Genomic DNA, 20,952 nt, shown 5'->3' on the forward strand with positions numbered 1-20,952 from the left:
ATTATTGGTTTTGGTTTTTTTTCTTGTCTGTCAAAATGAATCAAAGCTGATTGACAGCAACAGCAATCAAACTGTTTTCCGTTCTTCCAGGAGGTAAAATAAGAAAACTGACTAGAAATGAGGTTCCCAGAATATCTCAGTAAGCGTGAGATTAAAATCATTGTGAGCTCCTCTGCCTTCCTTGTCAGCCCTTGGCTCCCTCCACCTTGCTGATGGCCATGTACCTCACTGGCATATGGCTGGGCACTCCCAGGGGTGGGCTTGTGCCAAGTGACCCCAACTGAGGATTCTGCTGTGAAACCTGAATGATGAGACATCTGTTTATTGGCTTTTATGAGCTTTTTATTAATTAGTGCTTTTAGAAAGGAATTGGAGTGCCTTGCATGCTAAGTGCAAAGGTAGGAATGTTTTTTTTTTTCTCCTAATGATCCTGTTGGTATTTCTTGCTCTTACATTTGGTCCTCCAGTCCAGCTCAGCCATGGCCAGGGGCATAGGGTATTTGTCAGTGTGTAACTCTGTCCCCTCCCCAGGTGAAGCCATGGGGAAGAGCAGCGTGGTCCCTCTGCCCTACGAGAGGCTCCTGAAAGAGCCAGGCTCGCTGGCAGTTACTGGCTTGCCTGAGGGAATCAGCTTTAAGAAACCCCTGGAGTATGATGTGAAATCCCTGATGGCCATCCTAGAGCACAGCCACAGCATCCGCTTCAGGCTGAAAAGGTAATTTTGGGCACCTCCAAGGAGCAAGACAGCAGCAAGCCCTCGGGATGGTGGCACAGGCAGGAGGGTCCCTCCCGTGTCCCAGCTTCTCCTTGAGACCCACAGACCTGGGTCCAGCCATGCCAAATCCAGCCTTGCACAGCGATTTGTTCGTGTTGGGGGGCTTGAGTCCATTTCAGACTCATTTCTATAAAAAGTGTGTGTAAACATGCACATTAACTGCATCTTTTTATGTGTCTCTGCCAAAATTTCCACTGCGGTAAGCTAAGTGCTTTTCTGTCTCCAGAGGGATTTCCAGGGTAAATGCTGCAAGTGTCTTCCCAGGCTGAAATTGGTTTTTTAATGCCAGACAAGGAGGGAAGTGGGGGACTGCAGCAGAGCAAACTCCCCCTTTTGGCCACATTTATGCAAGGGGTTCAGTAGTTTTAGGTGCATTTCCCCTGCATTTGCCTGGCTGGCAGCACCTCAGATCCATTCAGAAAAATGCTGAGCATGACCAAATACCTCCTCTAAAGGCTTGATGCTTCTGGAAAATCAGGCTGAGACAGCTAAAAGTAGGACACGCAGAATTTGAGCTGTCTGTGAGCTTGTGGCTCCCTGTCTCATGCGGAGCACGTTGGTTTCTTCAGTCTGAAACTCAGTTGTAGGCTGACTGAGCTCCCCTTGAATGTGCCATGGGTGCTGGGGGCTGGCATAGGCAATGGAGACGAGTGATTGTGGTCATTAAAGGTTTTACCCCTTAAATGCACTAGGCATGGAGCTGTGCAGCTTGGTCCTAGCTAAAAAAAATGCTTTGAACTAACCAGCTTTGACTAACCAGCTCCACTTAAAGAAGACAAGAACCATTCAGGTGCCTGAAGATGCTCAGGAGTCTGAGTGATTGATGTAACTTCTGAATCACAGAACAGAACTATAGAATGGTTTGTGTTGGAAGGCACCTTAAAGACCATGTCATTCCAAGCCGCTGTTGTGGGCAGGGATGCCTTCCAGACCAGGCTGCTCCAAGCCCCATCCAGCCCAACCTTGAACACTTCCAGGGATGGGGCAGCCCCAGCTTCCCTGAGCAACCTGTGGCAGCGCCTCACCTCCCACACAGGGATGAATTTCTTCCTAACATCCAATCCAAACCAACCCTCTTTCAGTTTGATGCCGTTCCCTGTTGTCCTGTAATTCCCTGCCTTTGTCAAAAGTCCCTTTCCAGCTCTCCAGTACCTTTGGGTAATGGAAGGCCAGAGTCTGTTCTCCCCAGAGCCTTCTCTTCTCCAGGCTGGACAATCTCAACTCTCTGAGCCTTTCCAAATAGGAGAGGGGCTCTAACCCTGTCATGGTCTTCATGGCACTCCTCAGCAAGGAGCCTGGCAGCTGGTGGTGCTGCATGTCCCACCCTCCCAGGCACGGCCCTTCCTCCCCATCCACATCCTTGCTTGTTACAGCTTAGCAGTGCCATGGGCTCAAAGGAACCTGTTTTTCCCTCCTCTTCTCCCTTCCTTCCCCTCAGGCCAGCAGATGAGCCCAGCCGAGAGCCCAACCCCAACATCGACTTAACTTGTTCCTCCTCCCTCGCCTCCAAGGGCAGCCGAGACTCCGGTGCCGCCGGCCCCGCGGCCAGGCCCCCCGCGCAGGACGCGCCGTCCGCCGTGGCCATCACCAGCTTCCTCTACGGCGCCTCGCTGCCCGCCCCTGCCGCCATCGACCTCAAGCACGAGGCGTCCTCGGGGCTGCCCGCGCCCGGCGCCGCCGGCGAGGCGCTGCTGGCCCGGCCGGCCGCAGAGCTGAAGGTGCCTTCCTCACAGGAGTACAGCGACTGCTGTGGTAATAGCCTGAGCCTGCCCGGCCCTGAGCACAGCCCAGCCCTGGCCCTGCCAGGGCACAGCCGGGGGGTTTGGTGTTCCTGGGATGGAAACCAGTCTAGAGCTCGGCCTGGATGGAAACGAGCATGTGGGAGTGCAGGGCTTCCCTCTGGCTGCCCTGGGACCCTGGCAGGGGTCGGGAACCCCCCTGGACAGAGCCCCCAGAGACACTGGCTGTGATCTCTGTCCATGGAAAAGAGTTTTCAATCTTACAGCATGAATTACAATCTCTGAGTGTTTGATATGAATAATAATTAAGTGTGGCACAGGTGCAAAAGTAAAATTTTAGGATTCTAGATGAGGGGTCCAAAGGGGACAAGATGGAGGGAATTGGGTGTGCCTTGTCCTTTTTCTCCTTCTCCATGCCCTCCAGGTTTCACTGTGGTGTTGGCATTTTTCTGTTGGTTCAGGCTGGGGACACACTGTCCAACGTAGGTGACAGATATTGGCATGTTATTGTAAATCCAGCCCAGGGAGTTTCTGGTATTTAATGTTTGTAACATCCCACTGAGGGCAGAGCCCCACACGCTGCCCTGCAGGACAGAGCTGCGGCAGGGCAGCAGAACATGTTAGAGATAAACAGGAATAATAAAGAACCTTGAAACCAGCACAGATGAATTATGATCTCTTCTTTGGCAGTGGGGCTGAAAGACGGAGACTTTCTACAATCTGGGAATCATCAATACCTCAGATTCCAACATGAGCAGAGCCACACTGCACTGCCCCAGCCCTTCCCTAGGTGCCTGCACGGTGTTGGCAGGGCACACCTCTCATTTTGCCCCAAAATGACAGGTGCTGCAGCACCAGGCCAGAAAGGCAGTGGGAATGGGGATGGCAGGGGTTGGTCTGGCCAGCACCACACCCAGGTGTCACAGGGTGCATGGAGGAGAGACAGAAGGGGTGGCAGGAGACAGCACCCAGGGTCTTGTTGTGGTGTCTGGAGCACTCTCATCAGCCCTTTCTCCTTGTCTCCCCTCTTGTCCAGGACAGAAATCATCAGTCTCCGGAGGTCCCCTCATCCAGAATGTGCACTCATCCAAGCGCATCCTCTTCTCCATCGTCCATGACAAGACAGGTCTGTGTCCTGCTGTCCTGCTCCAGCATTAAAGGCAGCCTTAGTGAAAGGTTTCCCCTCACCACAACTCTCCCCAGCAGTCTCCCAGCCCTCTCCCTGCTCTGCAGGGACCTGGCAATGTTGGAGGGGATGCATCTCACATTGAAGCCAAGACCTTCATCTCTGCTCCGGTCCATCCCTGCCATTCCAAGATGCTGCTAGTGGTCCTTGAGCATTGCTGGCTGCCTGGGAATTCCCATTTCTGCTTCCTGCACAGGGAACCAAGGCAGGACTTTGGGACAGGATGTTTGCCCCAGCTGCAAACAGCACATACCTGCTGAAAGCTTGGCATTATTTCCAGATGACTGAAAGCCTCTAATCCCAGTGGGATTCTGCTGCAGTGCCTGCGGGAATCAGCAGTGGGGAGGGGATTGCCATTTCCCCATTTCCACTGTGTGCCTGCCTTAAAGAGGAGAAAAAAATATGGGTGGGAAGGTTGGGGAAGAGGAGAGGAAGGAAAAGATCCACTTCTGAAAGGGCTGGACCTTTCAAGGGTTCATTCCAGGTGGAGTTGGCTCTGTCCAAGAGGGTCTTTCATTCCAGGCTGAGAAATTTTATGGGGTCATTTCTTAGGAATCTGCTCTGCATGTGCCAAGGAGAGTGCTTAGGTCAGAGGTTGGAGAAGCCCAGACCTTATCTACCAGCCTGGCAAAATTTGCTCAGGAGCAGGGAAACAATTTTTAAAGTCTTGTTCCTTTTCATAGCACTCTGCAAGAGAAAAGTGCATCTGCTGTGTATGAACCATATGGAAGTTTCTTATTTCTTGTATTTTGTTTTGATAGATAAGTGGGACAGTTTTATAAAAGAAACTGAAGACATCAACACCCTTAGGGAGTGCGTGCAAATTCTTTTTAACAGCAGATATGGTGAGTAGGAGTTAATATCCCATTATGCATCTGCAGTGCTTGTGGATTGCATATCATTATATAGCAATCATTTTTGTTCCCTAACACAGCAGCAGAAGCCATATGCTAGAGCTCCCTGCTCTTCCTAACACATTTAGCTCAGCAGCTCCCAGTCTCCTGAAGGTTATGTCAATATTTCTGTTTGGAGCCCCACACCATTGTCAAGGAATTTATAACTGGGCTGTAAAACAGTCTTCTCTGGGAATGTGGATCATAGCACTTGGGGACCAGGAGAGGTGGCATGTGGCCCTTTTATGTACATGTGGCAGGTGAAAAGAAGGTGGTTGTTGTTGCAGCTGCTTTTTTCTCCATCTGCACAGCTTGAATATGTTGTTGGTGCTCCCTTTGCTATGGGCAGTGCTTTTGGTGTAGCTCCTGGGCAATGGGGCAGGTGGAAACTTGGGAAATCACTTGGGGCTGGTGGGCACTTCAACTGTGCCATCCCTGTCAGGCTGTGTAATTCTTGAGTTACAGATGGGCTGTAGATGTGTGCTCTCTCACCTGTGAGTTGTGTATGGGCTGGCGACAAGCCCTTTAACTTGTGCTGTATAGATGTGGTGCTGGAGTGTGTCCAAAAGGTGACAGAACTTAGCAAGAGTCTGGAGCACAGATCTGATGAGGAGCAGCTGAGGGAGCTGTTGGGGTAGCCTGGAGAAAAGGAGGCTCGGGGGGACCTTCCCACTCCCTACAATTAGCTGAAGGAGGTTGTAGCCAGGTGGGACTCAGTTTCTTCTCCCACGTAACAAGTGACAGAATTAGAGGAAATTGCTTCAGGCTGCTCCAGGCAAGATTTAGATTCTTCACTGAAAGGATGGTCATGCACTGGCATAGGCTGCCCAGGGTAGTGATGGAGTCACCATCCCTTGAAAAGTTCAGAAAAAGCATATGGATGTGGCACTTGGGGACATGATTTGGTGTGATGGATTTGGCTGATGGGTTAACAGCTGGAATCAACCTTAGAGGCTTTTTCTAACATTAACAATTTTATGATTCCATGTGCTATGCAGATTGTGAATCACAGAGCTCACAAACCTGCTGGAGTGGGTCACAAGGAGTTTGGGAATGATATCTGGACTAGCTCACTCCTGGTTTGAGCATCACTGGGCGTGTCTGGGAGTTTTGGAAGACACTTAGCTGTGTTTACTGCTGCTTTCCTTTTTGTCCCATTTCCCATGAGAGAGCTGCTCCTGGGGCTCACTTTCTGGGACAAGCAGAGAAGAGGGCAGAAGGTTTTTGCTCTGCTTGGCTTCAAGCCCTCACACCTTTGTTTCAGCATCTGTAAAAGACAAAGCACTTGTGTAAATGAAAACCATGTGTTCATCTTCCAGCTGAAGCCTTGGGGTTAGACCACATGGTCCCTGTCCCATACAGGAAGATTGCCTGTGACCCCGAGGCCGTGGAGATCATTGGCATCCCAGACAAAATACCTTTCAAAAGACCTTGCACCTACGGGGTCCCCAAACTCAAACGGATACTGGAGGAGAGGCACAACATCCATTTTGTCATCAAAAGGTGGGTGGCAAGGACAGCAAAAGGGAATATATGGCTCAAGGATGCCAGGGATTTGAGCTGTGGTCCCTCCATGCTCACAGGGTTTGTTTTGACACGAAAAACTCATTTCACCCTCTTTCATAAGACAGCTCTTTCCCCCTGCAAATCTCTGGTTTTCATCTCTCTCTCTTTCTGCAAGGATGTGGCAGAGCCGGCTGTGACATGATGACCCCCAAACTCTGCCACCCTGTTTTAAGTGTGGTACCAAACTTTGCCAATGCCACCCCAAATATTTGAAGGTGGTTACAGCACCTTCAGTGACATTTGGTGGATGGGAGTGATGTCCCTGGGTGGAGGGAGAAATCCATATTCTCACAGGGATTCCTATCCACCTTGTTTTTTAATGATCACTTGTGCACATCCTCTGTGTCTGCTGATGAGAATCTATCACCTACAGGCCAGGCACTGTGTCCAGGTGTCTGCCTTTCCACTGCCTAGGAGGAGTGGATATATTCCTAGTTATCACTGTGCTGTGCAATCTCTCTTTACTTCTCTATCAGGAAAGTCTGCTCTATAATACATTGATTTATCCAGTCCCTGCCTATGCAGTACTTGTGTTGTTCCATTCTTAGAAGTGTGAAACTACAGCACAGAAAAATCCTGGACAAGGCTCCAAAGAGGGTTAAAATCACCTACATTGATGGAATTCAGGCATCCTGAAAGGGATTAGCTTTCCTGATGTCATTTGATAGAGAAGCCACTTTGTCCTGCTTTGTCCAGGCTGGATCAGGATGTGGGATGTGGCCTGGACACAGTTTGCTCCTATGAGCAAAGCTGTGGATAGCACCAAAATACAATATTCAGGAGACAGGTGACATCATGGTCTGCATTGGAAATTGGAGATCCAATAACAGCTACTTTGGTCCCACTGTTTCTTTTTGTAAAGGCAGCCTATTGCAGCCTCATTTAATAAGTTAAATTAAGACAATGACTTAGAAGCAGATTTAGAGTGCTTTAGTTAAAAAGCACATGCCACAAGATTGTTTGGCTGCACAACAGGCTAAAAGGCCTTTTTTTTAGCTGAAAAATTCATTCAATATTTTTAGAGAACGAAAAAAATTACTAGTTTGACTTGGTTTAATGCTTTTCATTAATTAAACCTTCTGCTCAGTCATTAGCAGTATCTATTTCTAATTTTTTTTTTCCTTTTCTCCTAGGATGTTTGATGAAAGAATTTTTACAGGTACGTTCTCCAAATCCTTTGATTTATTGCCCATAAACTTGAAAGGTTATCCAGAGAAGCAGAGTTGAAATAATGTCACCTGTAAGCAGAGGAAGTGTAGGACACATGCAGTTATGCTCAGTAAGGAGAAGCCTTGTCTGTGCCCTACACAGAACATGCTGGGATTGCCTTTGCCTGGCATCACTGCAAGCTCTGTATTCTCCTTAAAAATTGAGTTTTGAAGGTTTAAGTGAGAATTCCTGATGTGTGAGGCTGGGCTGGCTTCTGAATCAGGCTGAGCCACAGTAGAGGCAGTATCTGTAATTTCGAGAGGAAGAAAATTACTGCTGTGTTCCTCACTGGTAAATTATCCTTTCTTTGACTTTCTTTGCTCTGTGTTTTTACTTCTTTTTTCTCTGAGCTGGAGAAGCCAGACTGCTTCTTTACTGCAAGGGTGGCAAGGCCCTGGCACAGGTTGCCTAGAAAAGCTGCAGCTGCCCCATCCCTGGAAGTGTTCAAGGCCAGATTGGGCAGGGCTTTGAGCAATCTGGGATTTTGGAAGGTGTCCCTGCCCATGGCAGGGGGTGGAGCAGGATGTTCTTTAAGGTCTCTTTGAACCCAAAACGTTCCATGATTCCATGATAAGTGCTTCTTGGCAGATCCAAGGAGAGAGGTACCCATGCTGTCAGACTCAACCCACTGCCCTCATACACACCTGGAATGTGGCATTGCATCCAGATTTGTCACGCCTGGGTCCTGGATTGCCTGGGCTTGGCTCACAAGTAAAGGCATGTTTTGGGGTGATGTTTTGGGTTTTTTTCCCCTGAGCTGCCAACTGCACATGATGGTAGCTCTCCAGACACCTTTTTCCCACCTTTTTCTCTGCCAGCCAGATTATCACTCTTGCCCCACAACAACCCCAGCCCTAAGAGTGCTTCCTGAGCATGGTGAGGGTCCCACCTACTTGGGGAATTTCTTTGTCTAAAGCTATTAATATGTTTTGGTTTTTTTTTTTTCTCAAGAAAATTATTTCTTTAAGCTCTAGCCCATCCCCAAGGGATGGAGCACTGAGCTGGGTTTTGGGATGCTTGGATTTTCCTTGCATAATTCCTGCATGGTATCTGGGGGAGGCATCATGTACATCTGCACATCAGCTCCAGACCTGCTCCACTGTGCTGTGGGCTTCTGGATTTCATGGTAGGCAGGTGCAGGTCAGGATATTTAGAGATGGAGAAGCAAACCCAGCAGAACTGAGGTGGGTGACAAGTCCCACTCTCCTGACAGTTCCCTGCAGGGCTACCAGAAGCAAAACCCATTAAACCTGGCTCTGTGTGGTTTGTGTCAGCACATCAGCTTGTGCAAAAAAAAAAAAAAAAAAAACCAGCATCTGCTGAGTCAGGAGGTGCCATTTCTGCAAAGATATTCTTTTCTGAGTGGAGCTGTATTTTAAGTTGCCATTTGTGAAGTATCCCAAAGCTTCCCCACAAAGTTTTGCTCACCCTTTAATTAAAATACCCACTACTGCTCGGAAACCTATTTTTGTTACTCCCCTGGGTAGCAGCTTCAGGCAGGCTGTGCTGGTGCAAGAAAAAGATTTGGTTCATAGAAAGCACAAATTAAAAGGAGCCTTTTGGACTGTCGGTAGATAAATAGTGTTTTTAAGGTTCTGTATTTCTGTTGATCCTGTTGCCAGAGCCCTGCCCTTCCTTGCAGGCTGAAACCAAAAGGAAAGTGGCATCAGGTTCCCATAGATGGATTATGTTTTAGAAGGGTGAGGATATTGTAATGGTGCTTTGAGACCAGCAAAGGGCCTTTGACAACAGCTGTTTTAAGCAGACATCTTGTGGTTTCTGCAGCCCCACAATGTAGTCTCACTCCCTCCTTGCCCCAGCCCTCATTCTTTGCTCACCTTCCCTGCCTGATTTTATTTCCTACTCTGCCTTCAGATTACTCTTTCCATCTCCAAGGTCATTGATGAGGCTTCATTTCAGCTCCTTTCAGGCTGCTCAGGAACAGAGAAGGGAGAGAGGAAATTTTTCATGGTGGCAGGATGCTTCTGTCCTTCTCTGTGTCGCTGTAACAGAGATTTCTCCTGCTGCTTGGTGGGCTTGGAGCTGTGAGACAGGGCTGCCTGTGTCTCTGCTACTCTGTTTTGCCAAGCTTGCATCCAGTGCAGCACATCCCCTCCTTTGGGACAGGGACAGCTCTCCCCACTTCAGGGTTTGCTCCTAGAGCAGTGATCCATGGCCCTGGGTTTTCTGACCTCTTGGAACCCTTGTCCTGTCAGCCAGCCCTGTCTGGAGATGCTCTTTCCTGGCAGGGCTTCCCAGCAAGCACATAGTTATGGAGAGGTTTAAGCAAATGTTTTGCTAATATTTTAACATGTGAACCCAGTGGAATCAGCACCCTTGTCTTTGCAAGCAGATGACACTTGAAAACCTGCTCCCCTACCCTGACCTCAGCTCAGGGACTAGGAGGGGAACAAACTGCAACATTGGCACCTCCAGTTGCTAATCCTGGTTTTGCTTTTCTCCCAAAACCCACCATGCAACAGGAAGCAAATTTACCAAAGATCCAACCAAGCTGGAGCCCTCCAGCCCTCCCCGGGAGATCTCCCCCGAGCCTCACCGCGGGGCCACACTGGAACTGGTGGGGACCTCTCAGGCCAACAGCAGGTAAGTGGAACTTCTGTCCCTGTTCCCTGTAAAGTGACATCCCTCAGAGAGTTGTTTTGGGGCTATTGATGTGCACAGCAGGTTCCTGATGTGTTCATCAGCAGTGTCCAGTGGGTGCAGGGGTTGCCATGAGTGCGATTCAGTAAGCTGGAGCATCAGGGAGATGTTGTAAGTCCATAATGGGAAGGTGAGTGGCTAAACTGGTGCTGCTTTCCTACCTCCCAAAAATTCCACTGCAGTGGGCTACTCAATTAGTCAGCACAGGAGGAGGCCAAGCAGCCCCATCTTTTTGCAAGCCAAAAGTTTGGAATTGCTAATTTTGAGCAAAACTGATTAAATGAGGGACATGCCTAGGATTATCTGCTGGAGCTGTCTCTGGTGTTAATGCATGACCTAAAGGATTTACCCTCAGCCCACACTGTAACAACCTCCTGCTAATTAAGTGTTGCTTGTTTAGAAAGCTCACAAGGAGCCTAACATTTAGTAAAGGTGGGGTTATACAGTCCTGCAGGGTAGGAGATTTTTTATGAGAGTACCTGTTTCTGTTACAACTGTGCCATGAGCTAGACAGGTCCAAAACATGCTGGCAGCACCTGTGGAGCATGTATCACACAGTATACAGCTTTCCAACCCAGACTGAGACATCCAGGAGGTGTTTCTCTTTATAGTTTTTCTCTCCAGTTTCCTCCATTCTTAATTCAGTGGAAGCAAGGTGTAATTTAGCCTCTAAAATCACTTTAAGGAAAGAGGCAGGGCAGCAGTTTATAGCATTATGAACTGCTGTAGACAAGGAACCTTCTCCCAGCCTTGCTCCACACAAATGGAGTAAGGAATGCTCTTCAGCTTCTCTGGCACAAAGCCTCACTGCCCAGCACTGACCAGCTGGGGCTTCAGACAGTGCTGTGTGGTTGCTAATCTGTGCAGGTCAGGATGGGGAAGTGAGGTAACTTGTCTTTGTCCTATCCATGACACCTCCTGGGTTCCTTTCTTTTCTTGGCTCTTTGATGACTTGAACCTCTGACAGATTGGAGTCTCTTCTGGTTCTCCCCAGTGCTGTTTCAGGTTTGCTCCCTTGGATGTGGCTGCTGCCTGCCCTTAAAGCATGTCTGGGACAGCAGAACCTCAGTGAGTGAGCCTGGCAATATGGCCAGTACTGAAATATCAAAACTTTGGAGGGCAGAGACCTCTTGAGCTGCCCACTCTGCAGGGCTGGCATTTGTCTCCAGCTTTCTGGGTATCTTCAGCTTCTTCCCAAAGGAGGGCTTGTAGGAGATTGTTTTTTTGTTCTTTCTGCAAATGAGGAACCTCTGTGCCTTGGTAGGCGTGTTTCCATAGGAATGGGCCCCCCAGGTCAGAGTCCTGCTCCAGGGAAAGTGCAGTGTCCAATACTGCAGGAGAAGGGCCAGACACTGTGAGGTGTAATGCACTCCCCAGAGAAGCACTTCCCCCAAATTTCCTTGGTGAAAGGTTTACTTTGACCTGAAGTGAGAAGAGTTTAAAACCCTTCCCAAGGCTCCCAGGTAGTAAATATACCTTCTAGACCAATGACCCTTTCTGCCTTTCCACATTTAGGAAGAACGTTTCCAGAGCACTCCTGGCTTGTTTTGTGGTTTGTTCTGGTGATGCTCCTGAGTGGATTTAGGCAAGTGAGAAGTGCTTTTGAACATCCCTCCTGAGGTGCTGGCTCAGATGGATTTTCCTTCCCCCCGAAGAACCAACATTGTGAAGGAGTGCTTTTTCCAGAGTGGTTCTTTAGGTCCTTTACTGCCAAAGAGCTGTGGTTGTCCTTGTTCAAGAGAGAGACAAGAAAGCACATGCATCCTGGGAATGCAAAATAATCTCATTTGGATGCAGAACAACTTGTGTAAACTCCTGAGCATGTGAAGTTAACTGTAGATGGGAATTTGGGATAGTGCCCAGTGTTCAGTGAAGAAAAGCTTTGAACAGAATAAATATTTACCAAATCAATTGATTTTTTTCCTTTCTCCCTATTTTTTACCTCCATGAGTAACCACATTGTAATAACACTTATGCACTGCCCTCTGTCACAAAGGGATGGAGCCAACTAAGTTTTGGGCTTAAAAACAACCTCTCTTGTTTTCAGGAGCTCTCTGCTGCAGTTCCATCCATGGGTGTCTGGAGGTAGGGCTGCCATCAGCAAGGGTGCAGGACCAGGGGGGTTTGAGTGCAAGGTTCATTTCCAGAGAAACTCACAGACCTTGCAGTCATGAATGCTCTGGGGCTGTGGTGTGGTGGCCCTGGAGACCCCTCTGTAGCTCCTGCAGCCCTCTGTGACACCAGGCAGCATTTCTCCCTCCTGCCAGGATCAGTTCACACACCACTGGGTGTTAAGCTCTCTCTTTTCTCTACACCATGACCACCTTTCTTGTCTGCCTTTCCCTTTCAGGTCTGAGAAGTGTAATGTTTCTGAAGGCTGTGAACCAGGTGAGGAATAATTCATTTTCTCTTGCAAGGCAGTGTTATGGGGGGCACTCTAGAGAAAGATGCCTGCAAAGTAACTTGAATATGTGACTTTAGTTGCCTGATTGCACCACAGTGCAGTTCTCTAAGGACTTCATCCCCATTTGATTGATGCAGAGAGGAAGGCTCTTACCCCCTGACCCTCCAGCTGGGGCCTAAAAATGCACAAATTGAAATAAGGAAACTTAAGCATGTGCAAAATGCAAAGCTAAGGGGAGGCTTCACTCTCTGAGCTCCTTTGAAAGCCACCACTGAGAAGTCAGCAGTGTTGGTATTCTGAGCATCATGAATGAAAAGGAAGTGCTTTTCCACAGATGTTGGGGCTTGGACCATTTAAACAGCACACCAAGCCATGCAGCTTGCCTTTCCAAGCTGCAAGCTGGCACTCAGTGCCTTGCAGTCCATCTATCCCACCCAAAGTGAGGAAATTTGTCTTGAGAGAAGAGGAAGCTGGGCAGAGGACTGTGGGCAGCCTCCTCCTGGGGCAGCTGGTCAGCACAGGCTTTCATCTGCTGGGCTTGAAACCTGAATTTCACCAGGGTTCAGCTGGTCTCATCTTGTTGTGATGCACCTTCAATCAGAATAGGGGCAAGTTCCAGGCACGAGTTTGGGAGCATTAAAATTGCTGGGGAGACAGCTCCTCTGGTGTCTCCACCCACACCCATTGGTGGCCCAGCTCATGTGAAGTGAAGAAAGCCAGGAAACAAGCATTTCACAAGGTCCAGCTGCCAGTTTGTGGGCACCTACAGCTCCTGCCAGCCAAGCTGTTTGCAGAGCCATGCCCACAGGTGTCCCTTTGGGTACTTGCACGCCGTGGGCCACCTGACTGAAGCCTTGGTGTTGTGGCAAGCTCAGCTGGTGCTGAAGTGACAGGTGGCCACGCTTTCCCTGCATTGCTGCTGTGTTGGGCAGGTTGCTGGATCCTGTTGGCGACTGCCTTCCCTTGCCTTTCCCCATAGGTACCTCAGGAGAGCTAGGTGGGATCAGGCAGATCAAAATCGAACCAGACGAGCTGAACATCATCCAGATCACCGTACCAGGTAGCTGCTGGGGTACCATCTGTGTGCAGTGGTGGCTGCCCAGGCAGGGTTCATATTTCAGCATCATGTTTCAGTATTTTCCTTTGAGAAGAGGCATTTGCAGGGTGTTTCCCAGCATGTAAGGTTCCCTCAGGTACCTGCAGTGGTCTTCCTTGGCTGACATAGGAACATATTGAGGTTTCCCAGGAGCATTGGAAGGTGTTTTAGAGTTCTTTGTTGATTTTCTCTCTCCTTCATTGCTTTCCTATCTTGCCTTTCCTCTGGAGAAAGCGAGCCTGGTTTGCTGCTTTGCTTCATGTGCAGGATCCCAGGTATTGAGTACAGGATGCTTTTGAAGAGGTCCTTCATTTAGAAAAGCAGCCTGGTTTTCAAGAGTTCATAAAAACTAATACTAGGCAATAGTAGGCAGGTTTATAATATTAAGCACATGCTAAAAATGTGTTGGAATTGTTGACACTGATGGGGGAAATTCCCCACATTTCTGCCCAGAGAGGTCAGTGGCAATGGGTTGTGATGGAGATGACATGCTTGAGGGGCAGCTGGGAGAGTCAATTTTCCACTTACCTGTCCTGGACAGTGCAGCAAGTGGTAGGATAATCCTCATGGTTTAATGAGTGGATTGTTGGCAGTTTGCATTTTCAGTGTGCTTTACAACCATTAATTAATAAGCTCCACAGAATGAGGGCAGCAACAGAACTCTAATATGCTTGAGGGTGAGTGATTCTGGGGACAGCAGCGACACCAGACCCCACCACACCAGTTGTTGCACCTAAATTGTAGCAGTACACTTAGTAAGGTGATAGTTCAGGAGTCACTCCAGGATTGGTGTAGAATACACTTACCTATGGTTACTAGAGCAAAAGGAGAAGGAACAAGGTATAGTGGTAGATGAAACATTTTCTTTTTCAACTTGGCATCTAATGGAAGAGAAGAGAGTTGATACGTGGTAAGCTGGAGGTCCATGGGAGGAGTGGGAAGCATTACCACTTGTCCAGTGGCAGGAGATCATACCTCAAGTCCAGAATCCCCCTCTTTTTGCCTTATTTGAAGATCAAGTTGAATCAGAGGGAATACAGCTGAAGGCAAGGAGGAGGATTAATAGAAAAGAGGTGCTCACCTACAGGGAGAAACTGGTGAAAATTCGATTATTTATCCTGTGAGGTCAGAAGCAACCTGGTTGAAGTATATAAACTAGTTGAAACTTCATTTAAAGCTGAATTTGGGTGTGTCTTTGAGGACATTGGGCAGCCTAGCACTTAGGGAGACAGGTTTAATGTAAGGGAAACCAAAATAGAGTTGATTTTGTTGAGAAAGGCAGCATTAGTGGACCTGTTTCCCCCCATGGAGTAGCTAAATCAAGCAGCATTAGCTTTTTAAGTCAAAATTGAGTGTCTAGATGGAATTAAGCCAAGTAAATAATTTAAACTAGTTTTGCTCTTCACTCTCTGTGGAGATTAGGAAGAGATTTTTGCTTCTTTCCCTCAGACTGAGAGGTCAGGTCTGTGTCAGGGATGAGCTTGGGTGGTTCTGGGAGGAAGAAGGCAGACGCATCCCCAGAGCATCTTCTGGTGGTATGTAGGGCTCCTGGGAGTGGGGGGCCCTTTGCTCAGTCCTTGCTGATGGCCAGGAGCCTCTGGAGGCTGTTCTGGGGACAGTGTCCCGCTGGCATCAGAGCAAAGGGTGCCCGTGGGTTTTTGTTCGCAGACCGATCGCCGGGCTCCGTGGAGATGCAGGAGCCGGTGCCCACGCACGTGGATGAATCAAGATACATCCTGGAAACTGTAGCAGGTACCAGAAGTGAAGCATCTGGGAGTCTGCACGGTAGGATGGGTGCTCATGCAGGTGTCAAAAATGAGTAAATATTATTTATGATTAAAGTGGTGGAGTTCAAGACCCAGTTCCAGAGTTGGCCCCAGTGAGGCCAGCTGGGAGCTCTGATAGACCGGTGGGTTTTCTGGATAAACTGGTGGGTTTTCTGGCACTGCTGCTCCTTCCCATCCTCTCTTCAGCTCCAGCATGCTGCAAACCCAAGCCCCTTTGCCCAGTGCACACCTGCAATTTACCTTTGTGATACTGATGTTCCCCCGCTCTCACAGCCCCCTAAATATCCTAGGCTAGCTCAGAGGTCTGAGGCTGTGAGGGGAGGAATATCAGGAGATGGCAAAGATTTCCAAAAGAGTCTCTTACCCCAGATATGTTGGTTCAGCTCTCTTTATTCTGTGGTGTCCAAGGGCAAAAGAGAACAAACAGGAAATGTCAGGGGTCTGTACAGACTTTGGACAGGGTGGGCTTCCCTGGCTCTCCACCAGCCCTGTTGGGGCAGGAAGGAGGGTCCAGGGTTATCTGATCAGAGCCACAGGGTCCTGGGGAAGGAGAAATAGAGTGCTCATGAGCTCACTGTAACAGGATATATGCTGGCCCTGTGGCTGCCCTTGCTCCTGCTGGGTCTCTCCTCTTCCAGAAAGTCCAAGCCAAAGAATGGGCAGCCCCTTGTATGGAAGCACTGGTTTATTCTGGCAGTGCACCTCTTGGCATGCTGCTAGCAGCCCAGCCTCTGCTGGGACACTTGTTCAGGGCAGTTGAGTGGTTGCAGGGCACCTGGAGAACTCCTGCTCATGTCCTGTCTGGTTTTGCTGGTGCCTGCTGCTGCTGCTAACCCTTTTCTTCCTCAGCAGAGACAGAGAAGGGGTCCAGTGAGGAGTCTCGACACGAAGAAAAGCAGGTGGAGGGATCAGGTGAGTGTATGGTGAGCTCTGAGCATCACCCATCACTGCAGGTTTTCAGAAGGATGGATGCACACAGATGTATTTTAGGTTGGGTTTTGTGAGCTTCCTTTGTTATCAGCAAAGCTTTTTAGCCTTTAGCCTCCAAGACCTCTTCCACAGAAGGGCACCATTGTGTTCCTCTCCTCTCCTTCTCCTCTCCTTTTGTGCTTGAATTTATTTTTCCTTCTTTTTTTTTTATTTTTGCTCCTGACTGCTAGCATGGCTCTGTAGCAGGTGCATCCTTGCCCTTTCTTGTTAGGAGATCAGTTTGGAGGCTGCTGTCAGAGGACTAGCACTGATTTGAGGGCATGAAGAGCAAATGGCTGTCTCTGCCAGAGGTCAGGCGGGGGTTGCTCACCTGGACCACAGTGCCTGCCCTGGAAGCAGCTGGTTGCTCAGAGCATTTCCCTGTATTGTTGTTTGTTTTTTGTTTTTTTTTGCAGATGGTATAGGGGACATTTTAAGTCATTTGAGGAAACAAGTTGAAATTTTGTTCAACTCACGATACGGTAAGATGGTCATTAACACATGTTCATCATGCCAGCTGCTGGCTTTGTCATTGGCCATTTCCAAACCAGCAGCTGAGTGAAGGTGCAACCTGATTTGTTCATCTGCTGTCTGCTGAACTCACAAATGCATTTGAAACCTCCTTCAGCCTTGTTATTGCAGCTATTCCCCTTGGTTTCCTTGAAGTTGTTTCACTGGCTGCAGCCCAGGAATTGCTGCCTTCATCGTGCAGAGGGAAGGTCCAAAGTGGTTCCCCCATCACTTGTTTGAGTCCCAGAGAGTGTTTTCCACCCACAATGACCATTTCATGGCTCAGGAAAGCTGGTGGCACCTTGGTGGTGGGGGCTGGCACTCAGCATGCTCTGCTCACCTCTGCTTAGAGAGGTTATTTAACTGAGAAAAAATACAAGTGAGGTCATACATGCATTTTTGAAAGCTGGCACGCTGTTTTTGCCACTTTTAGGACCAGGAGATGTGGCTCTGCCTGACAGTCCTCAAAAGCCAGGGGCAGAGCTGAGCTGGTAGAGCCCACTGTGACCAGGGAAAGGAGATGAGCCAGGATGCTCTCAGGCAGGGCTGGGCACTGGGGATGCAGCTGGAACAGCCACTGGAGCAGTGGCTCTCAGTGCTCCCCATGTTACTACAGGAACAGGCTGGGAGCCCACACTGATGAGGTGGGGTTTTAACCTTGTCATGGTTTGACACTGGCCAAACACCAGGTACCCACAAAAGTTGCTTTCTTACTTTTTTCTGTTGCAGTTGGGCAAAGGAGAGGGGAAAAAAATTAACAAAGGGCTCATGAGTTGAGATAAAAACTGGGAGAAAACACTCTAAGGGCAAAACAGGTTTAAATTTAAAGGTATAAAGTAAATTTATCATTAACAGAGTGAGAGGAGGATAATGAGAAATAACACAAGCCTTTAAAACATCTTTTTTGCCCCCTAGCCTCTCCCTCTTTCCCACCAACAGTGCAGGGAGACAGGGTGTGGGGGTCTTGGTCAGTTTGTCATTCGAGATCTTTTTCTGTTTGCTCAGGGAGAGGAGTCTTTTTTCTGCTGTGCTCTGAGGTCCCTGCCACGGGTAAACAGGCTTCCCAAAAGTGCTGTGGTGTGGATCACTCATCCACAGGGTGCAGTCTTTTAAATCTAGGCTGCACTAGCTTGGAGCAAGGCCTTCTCTCTCCCTTTGGGCTTCCCACTGGATCACAGCTTTCTTGGCATCCACCCGCTCCAGCGTGAGCGCTTTTCCCACGGGCTGCAAGGGGATCTCTGCATCCCCCACAGACTTCATGCCTTACAGGGGTTCAGTTTGTTTTAGCATAGTCCTCACCACAGCTTGCAGAGGAATCTCACCTCTGATGCTTGGAGCACCTCCTCCCTCTCTTCCTTTTTTACTGCCCTTGGTGCTGCCATGTTGTTTTCCCTCACATGTCCTCACGTCCTTCTTTTCTCTGACTAGAAGAAAAACTGCTGCTTGTAGGTATTGCCTACAAATTCCACTAATTCAAAGACTTCTGTAAGATCCCACAGTGCCAAGAAGTTGATTTTGTCCAAGATCTGCACTAGGGAGCAGCCATGATTTTGCTGCAAGTCCCCGCTGCCGTGGCGCGGGCAGTGCCCACCATGGCACTGGCACTGTTTAACACCTCTCCTCACACAGGGCGCTGGGAAGGAGAAGCTGCCACTGCTGCCCTGCCCTTTTCACCTGTGGCAGGCTGCCAGGGGTGGCCAGGCTCACCACAGGCTGTGCCAAGGTGGCAGCAGCCACAGCGGCCGCGGTGCCTCCCCACCCCTGGGGGAAAAACTGCCTGTGTGTTGTTTTGATTTTCTGCCTAAATGTGTCATCACAGAGGCATTGCCAGCCTCTCTAATTGACCCCACAGCACGTCCATCTTCAGAGCCATCAGAGATTGGTTCTGTCAGATCTGGTGGAAACTTCTAGCAGCTTCTCAAAGAAGCCACTTCTGTGGCCTTCCCCTGCTGCCAACTCAACACAAACCTGGTTTTTCATCTATCCAAATAGCCCTGCTTGGCTGTTTGGTTGCTTTTGGCAGTATTTAGCAGAGCAAGGGGAGTCCTCACCATGCTGGGCTGCACAGGCTGATGGGCACATTCCCTGTCTCCTCACTTAGCAGAGAAGTTTCCACGGGGTCTGGATGTGGGGTTCCATTGCTTTGTGGAGAGATGCTTGCAGCCTTTATAGGAAGGCAGGCTGTGATAATGCAGCAAATGCAAAAGCCAGCTCCAGGTGGCTGCATGGCTCTGTCCCTCATATCTGCCAGTGTCAGGGACATCCCCATGAGGCACAGAGCCACCACAAACTCCCCAAAAACCTCTTGAATCCCTCCAACAACATACCATGCTGCTGTAGCTGACATGCTGACATGGAGGTCCAGCAAACTAACGAGATTGGGTCCCCATGCAGCGAAAGCCATAGGAATATCAGAGCCAGTCAAAGTCCCCTACTCCAAGTTCCTGATGTACCCTGAGGACCTGTTTGTTGTGGGCTTGCCAGAAGGCATCCTGCTGCGCCGCCCCAACTGCTTCGGGATTGCAAAGCTGAAGAAGATCCTGCAAGCCAGCAACAACATCCAGTTTGTCATTAAAAGGTAAGATAAGACAGGTGGGGTGGCTGTGCCCTGGGGAGGATGTTTGTGCTCAGAGCTCCTGCTGCTGTGCAGTGTCCTGGGGAGCGCCCATCAATTGGTCATTATCAATAAATTTGCTTGATTAGAAGCAGATAAGGGTTGCTGCCTTGTTGGAGACATCTGTGGGAGGCAGCAGTGGTGTTGTCATCTGTCCCTTCATGTCTTTTGGGTTTTTAACCTGCTTTTGCAAAGGTTTGCCCATGTCAGCCAAGGATGGGTGAAGAGGCATTTAAACTTCAGGGTACCCTGATGTGGAGCAAGGACAGGGGCTGGGAGCCCTGGAGGGTTTTCCTATAGAAAGTGGCTCCAGCTGAGGTCCAGATGTGCATTTCTGCAAATGACATGCTGCAGACATGAGGAAAGATGCTGATCCTGGGGAGCAAGGGTGTCATAAGAACCGTGGGAGGCTGTGAAAAGCCACAACCAATGTAATGCAAGAGCATTGCCCTGAAAGAGGGAACAGATCCAGCAGAGATGGATTTTAAGATGTCTTAGTTGTTTTGGGGATTTTGAGGATTTTAAGATTTCTTAGGTATTTTGGGGGCAGTTTCTGACCCAAATGCTGGCACAACCAATGCTGCAGGTGACTGAAACAGAAAATAAATATTGGGAGCGTGGAGATTTTGTGGTGACAGAATAGCAGCTCTCAGGTCAGCCCAATCATATTTTGGGGTTTCCTCCTGTCGTGATCTCAGATCCATTCCTTTGTGACACAGCTTCAGTGCACCTTGTTAACAAGCCCTGCTATCACCTCACTATGCAGCTTTAGTATTAGGTACCCAAATGGCAATTCTTTGAGTCAATTTTATGTTGAAAGAAGCACAGCTTCTCCCATCCCTAAAAAACGTTCAGGACCACATCCACTAGAAGTCTGTAGCTGCTGACTTAAGCTGCTCAGTCATCACCTGCTTAATCTCATCCCAAGGAGTGACATATCAGCTCATTAAAGAGCCTGTCAGCATGAAAAACTATGTCCAAAGTTCTCCTGCTGTGTTGTAGGAGCTTTTAAATGGCATTAGCCAGTCAGAGTGAATGTTTTGTGGCTGTAGGAGTGGTGTCCTGGGGCAGCTGGAGCAGCAGTTTGTCGCTGGCAGGGAGGTCACTCACATGCCCTCTGCTTCTCGCTGTTTTGCAGACCGGAGCTGCTGGCGGAGGGCGTAAAGGAGTCGGTGTCAGACAGCCCAGCAGCCAAAGGTAGGCTGAAAGACACCCAGCAGCCGGGCTGTTCAGGTCTAGGTAGGAGAGGAGTGAGAGTGGTTCCCTACAGCCTTCCCTCCCCACCTTGTTTTTTGGCTGGACGACCCCTCCCATGCATCCCCCTTGGCAGCGCTGTGATTCCTAATTCCTCTTGTGTCCCCTGTCGCAGCCGCCGACGAGAGGGACTCGAGCGAGGCGCTGCTGGAGGACGCTGTGAAGAGACAGGGCTTTCAAGGTGGGGGGCTGCAGACAGGTGGGGGCTGCGGCAGAGCCCCTGGCCCGCTCGGGGGGCTGCATGGGACACACGTGGGAAGGGAGTGCTGCAGGTCTTGGGGCTTGGGGG

The 20,952-nt window shown here is 49.3% G+C and overlaps 1 protein-coding gene across 21 annotated transcripts in view; it reads left to right on the plus strand.

Moving 5' to 3' along the window:
- Positions 1-20,952, plus strand: part of GTF2IRD1 (GTF2I repeat domain containing 1) — a 70,338-nt gene that overhangs the window by 30,336 nt on the left and 19,050 nt on the right. For 4 of the 21 annotated variants that reach the window (XM_085557604.1, XM_085557598.1, XM_085557592.1 and 1 more), the window contains exons 5-19: positions 532-715; positions 2,214-2,527; positions 3,551-3,640; positions 4,462-4,545; positions 5,913-6,096; positions 7,293-7,318; positions 9,852-9,972; positions 12,380-12,417; positions 13,413-13,493; positions 15,198-15,314; positions 16,166-16,228; positions 16,702-16,767; positions 19,190-19,373; positions 20,548-20,606; positions 20,779-20,844. In XM_085557604.1, coding sequence (XP_085413730.1) covers positions 532-715; positions 2,214-2,527; positions 3,551-3,640; positions 4,462-4,545; positions 5,913-6,096; positions 7,293-7,318; positions 9,852-9,972; positions 12,380-12,417; positions 13,413-13,493; positions 15,198-15,314; positions 16,166-16,228; positions 16,702-16,767; positions 19,190-19,373; positions 20,548-20,606; positions 20,779-20,844 — 1,677 coding nt within the window. The remainder of the gene's footprint in view (positions 1-531; positions 716-2,213; positions 2,528-3,550; positions 3,641-4,461; positions 4,546-5,912; positions 6,097-7,292; positions 7,319-9,851; positions 9,973-12,379; positions 12,418-13,412; positions 13,494-15,197; positions 15,315-16,165; positions 16,229-16,701; positions 16,768-19,189; positions 19,374-20,547; positions 20,607-20,778; positions 20,845-20,952) is intronic. The other 17 variants (XM_085557593.1, XM_085557589.1, XM_085557600.1 and 14 more) reach the window with 13 other exon arrangements.

The sequence above is a fragment of the Lonchura striata genome, chromosome 19 (assembly GCF_050655825.1).
Source record: "Lonchura striata isolate lonStrDom1 chromosome 19, ASM5065582v1, whole genome shotgun sequence".
Taxonomy (NCBI): Eukaryota; Metazoa; Chordata; class Aves; order Passeriformes; family Estrildidae; genus Lonchura; species Lonchura striata.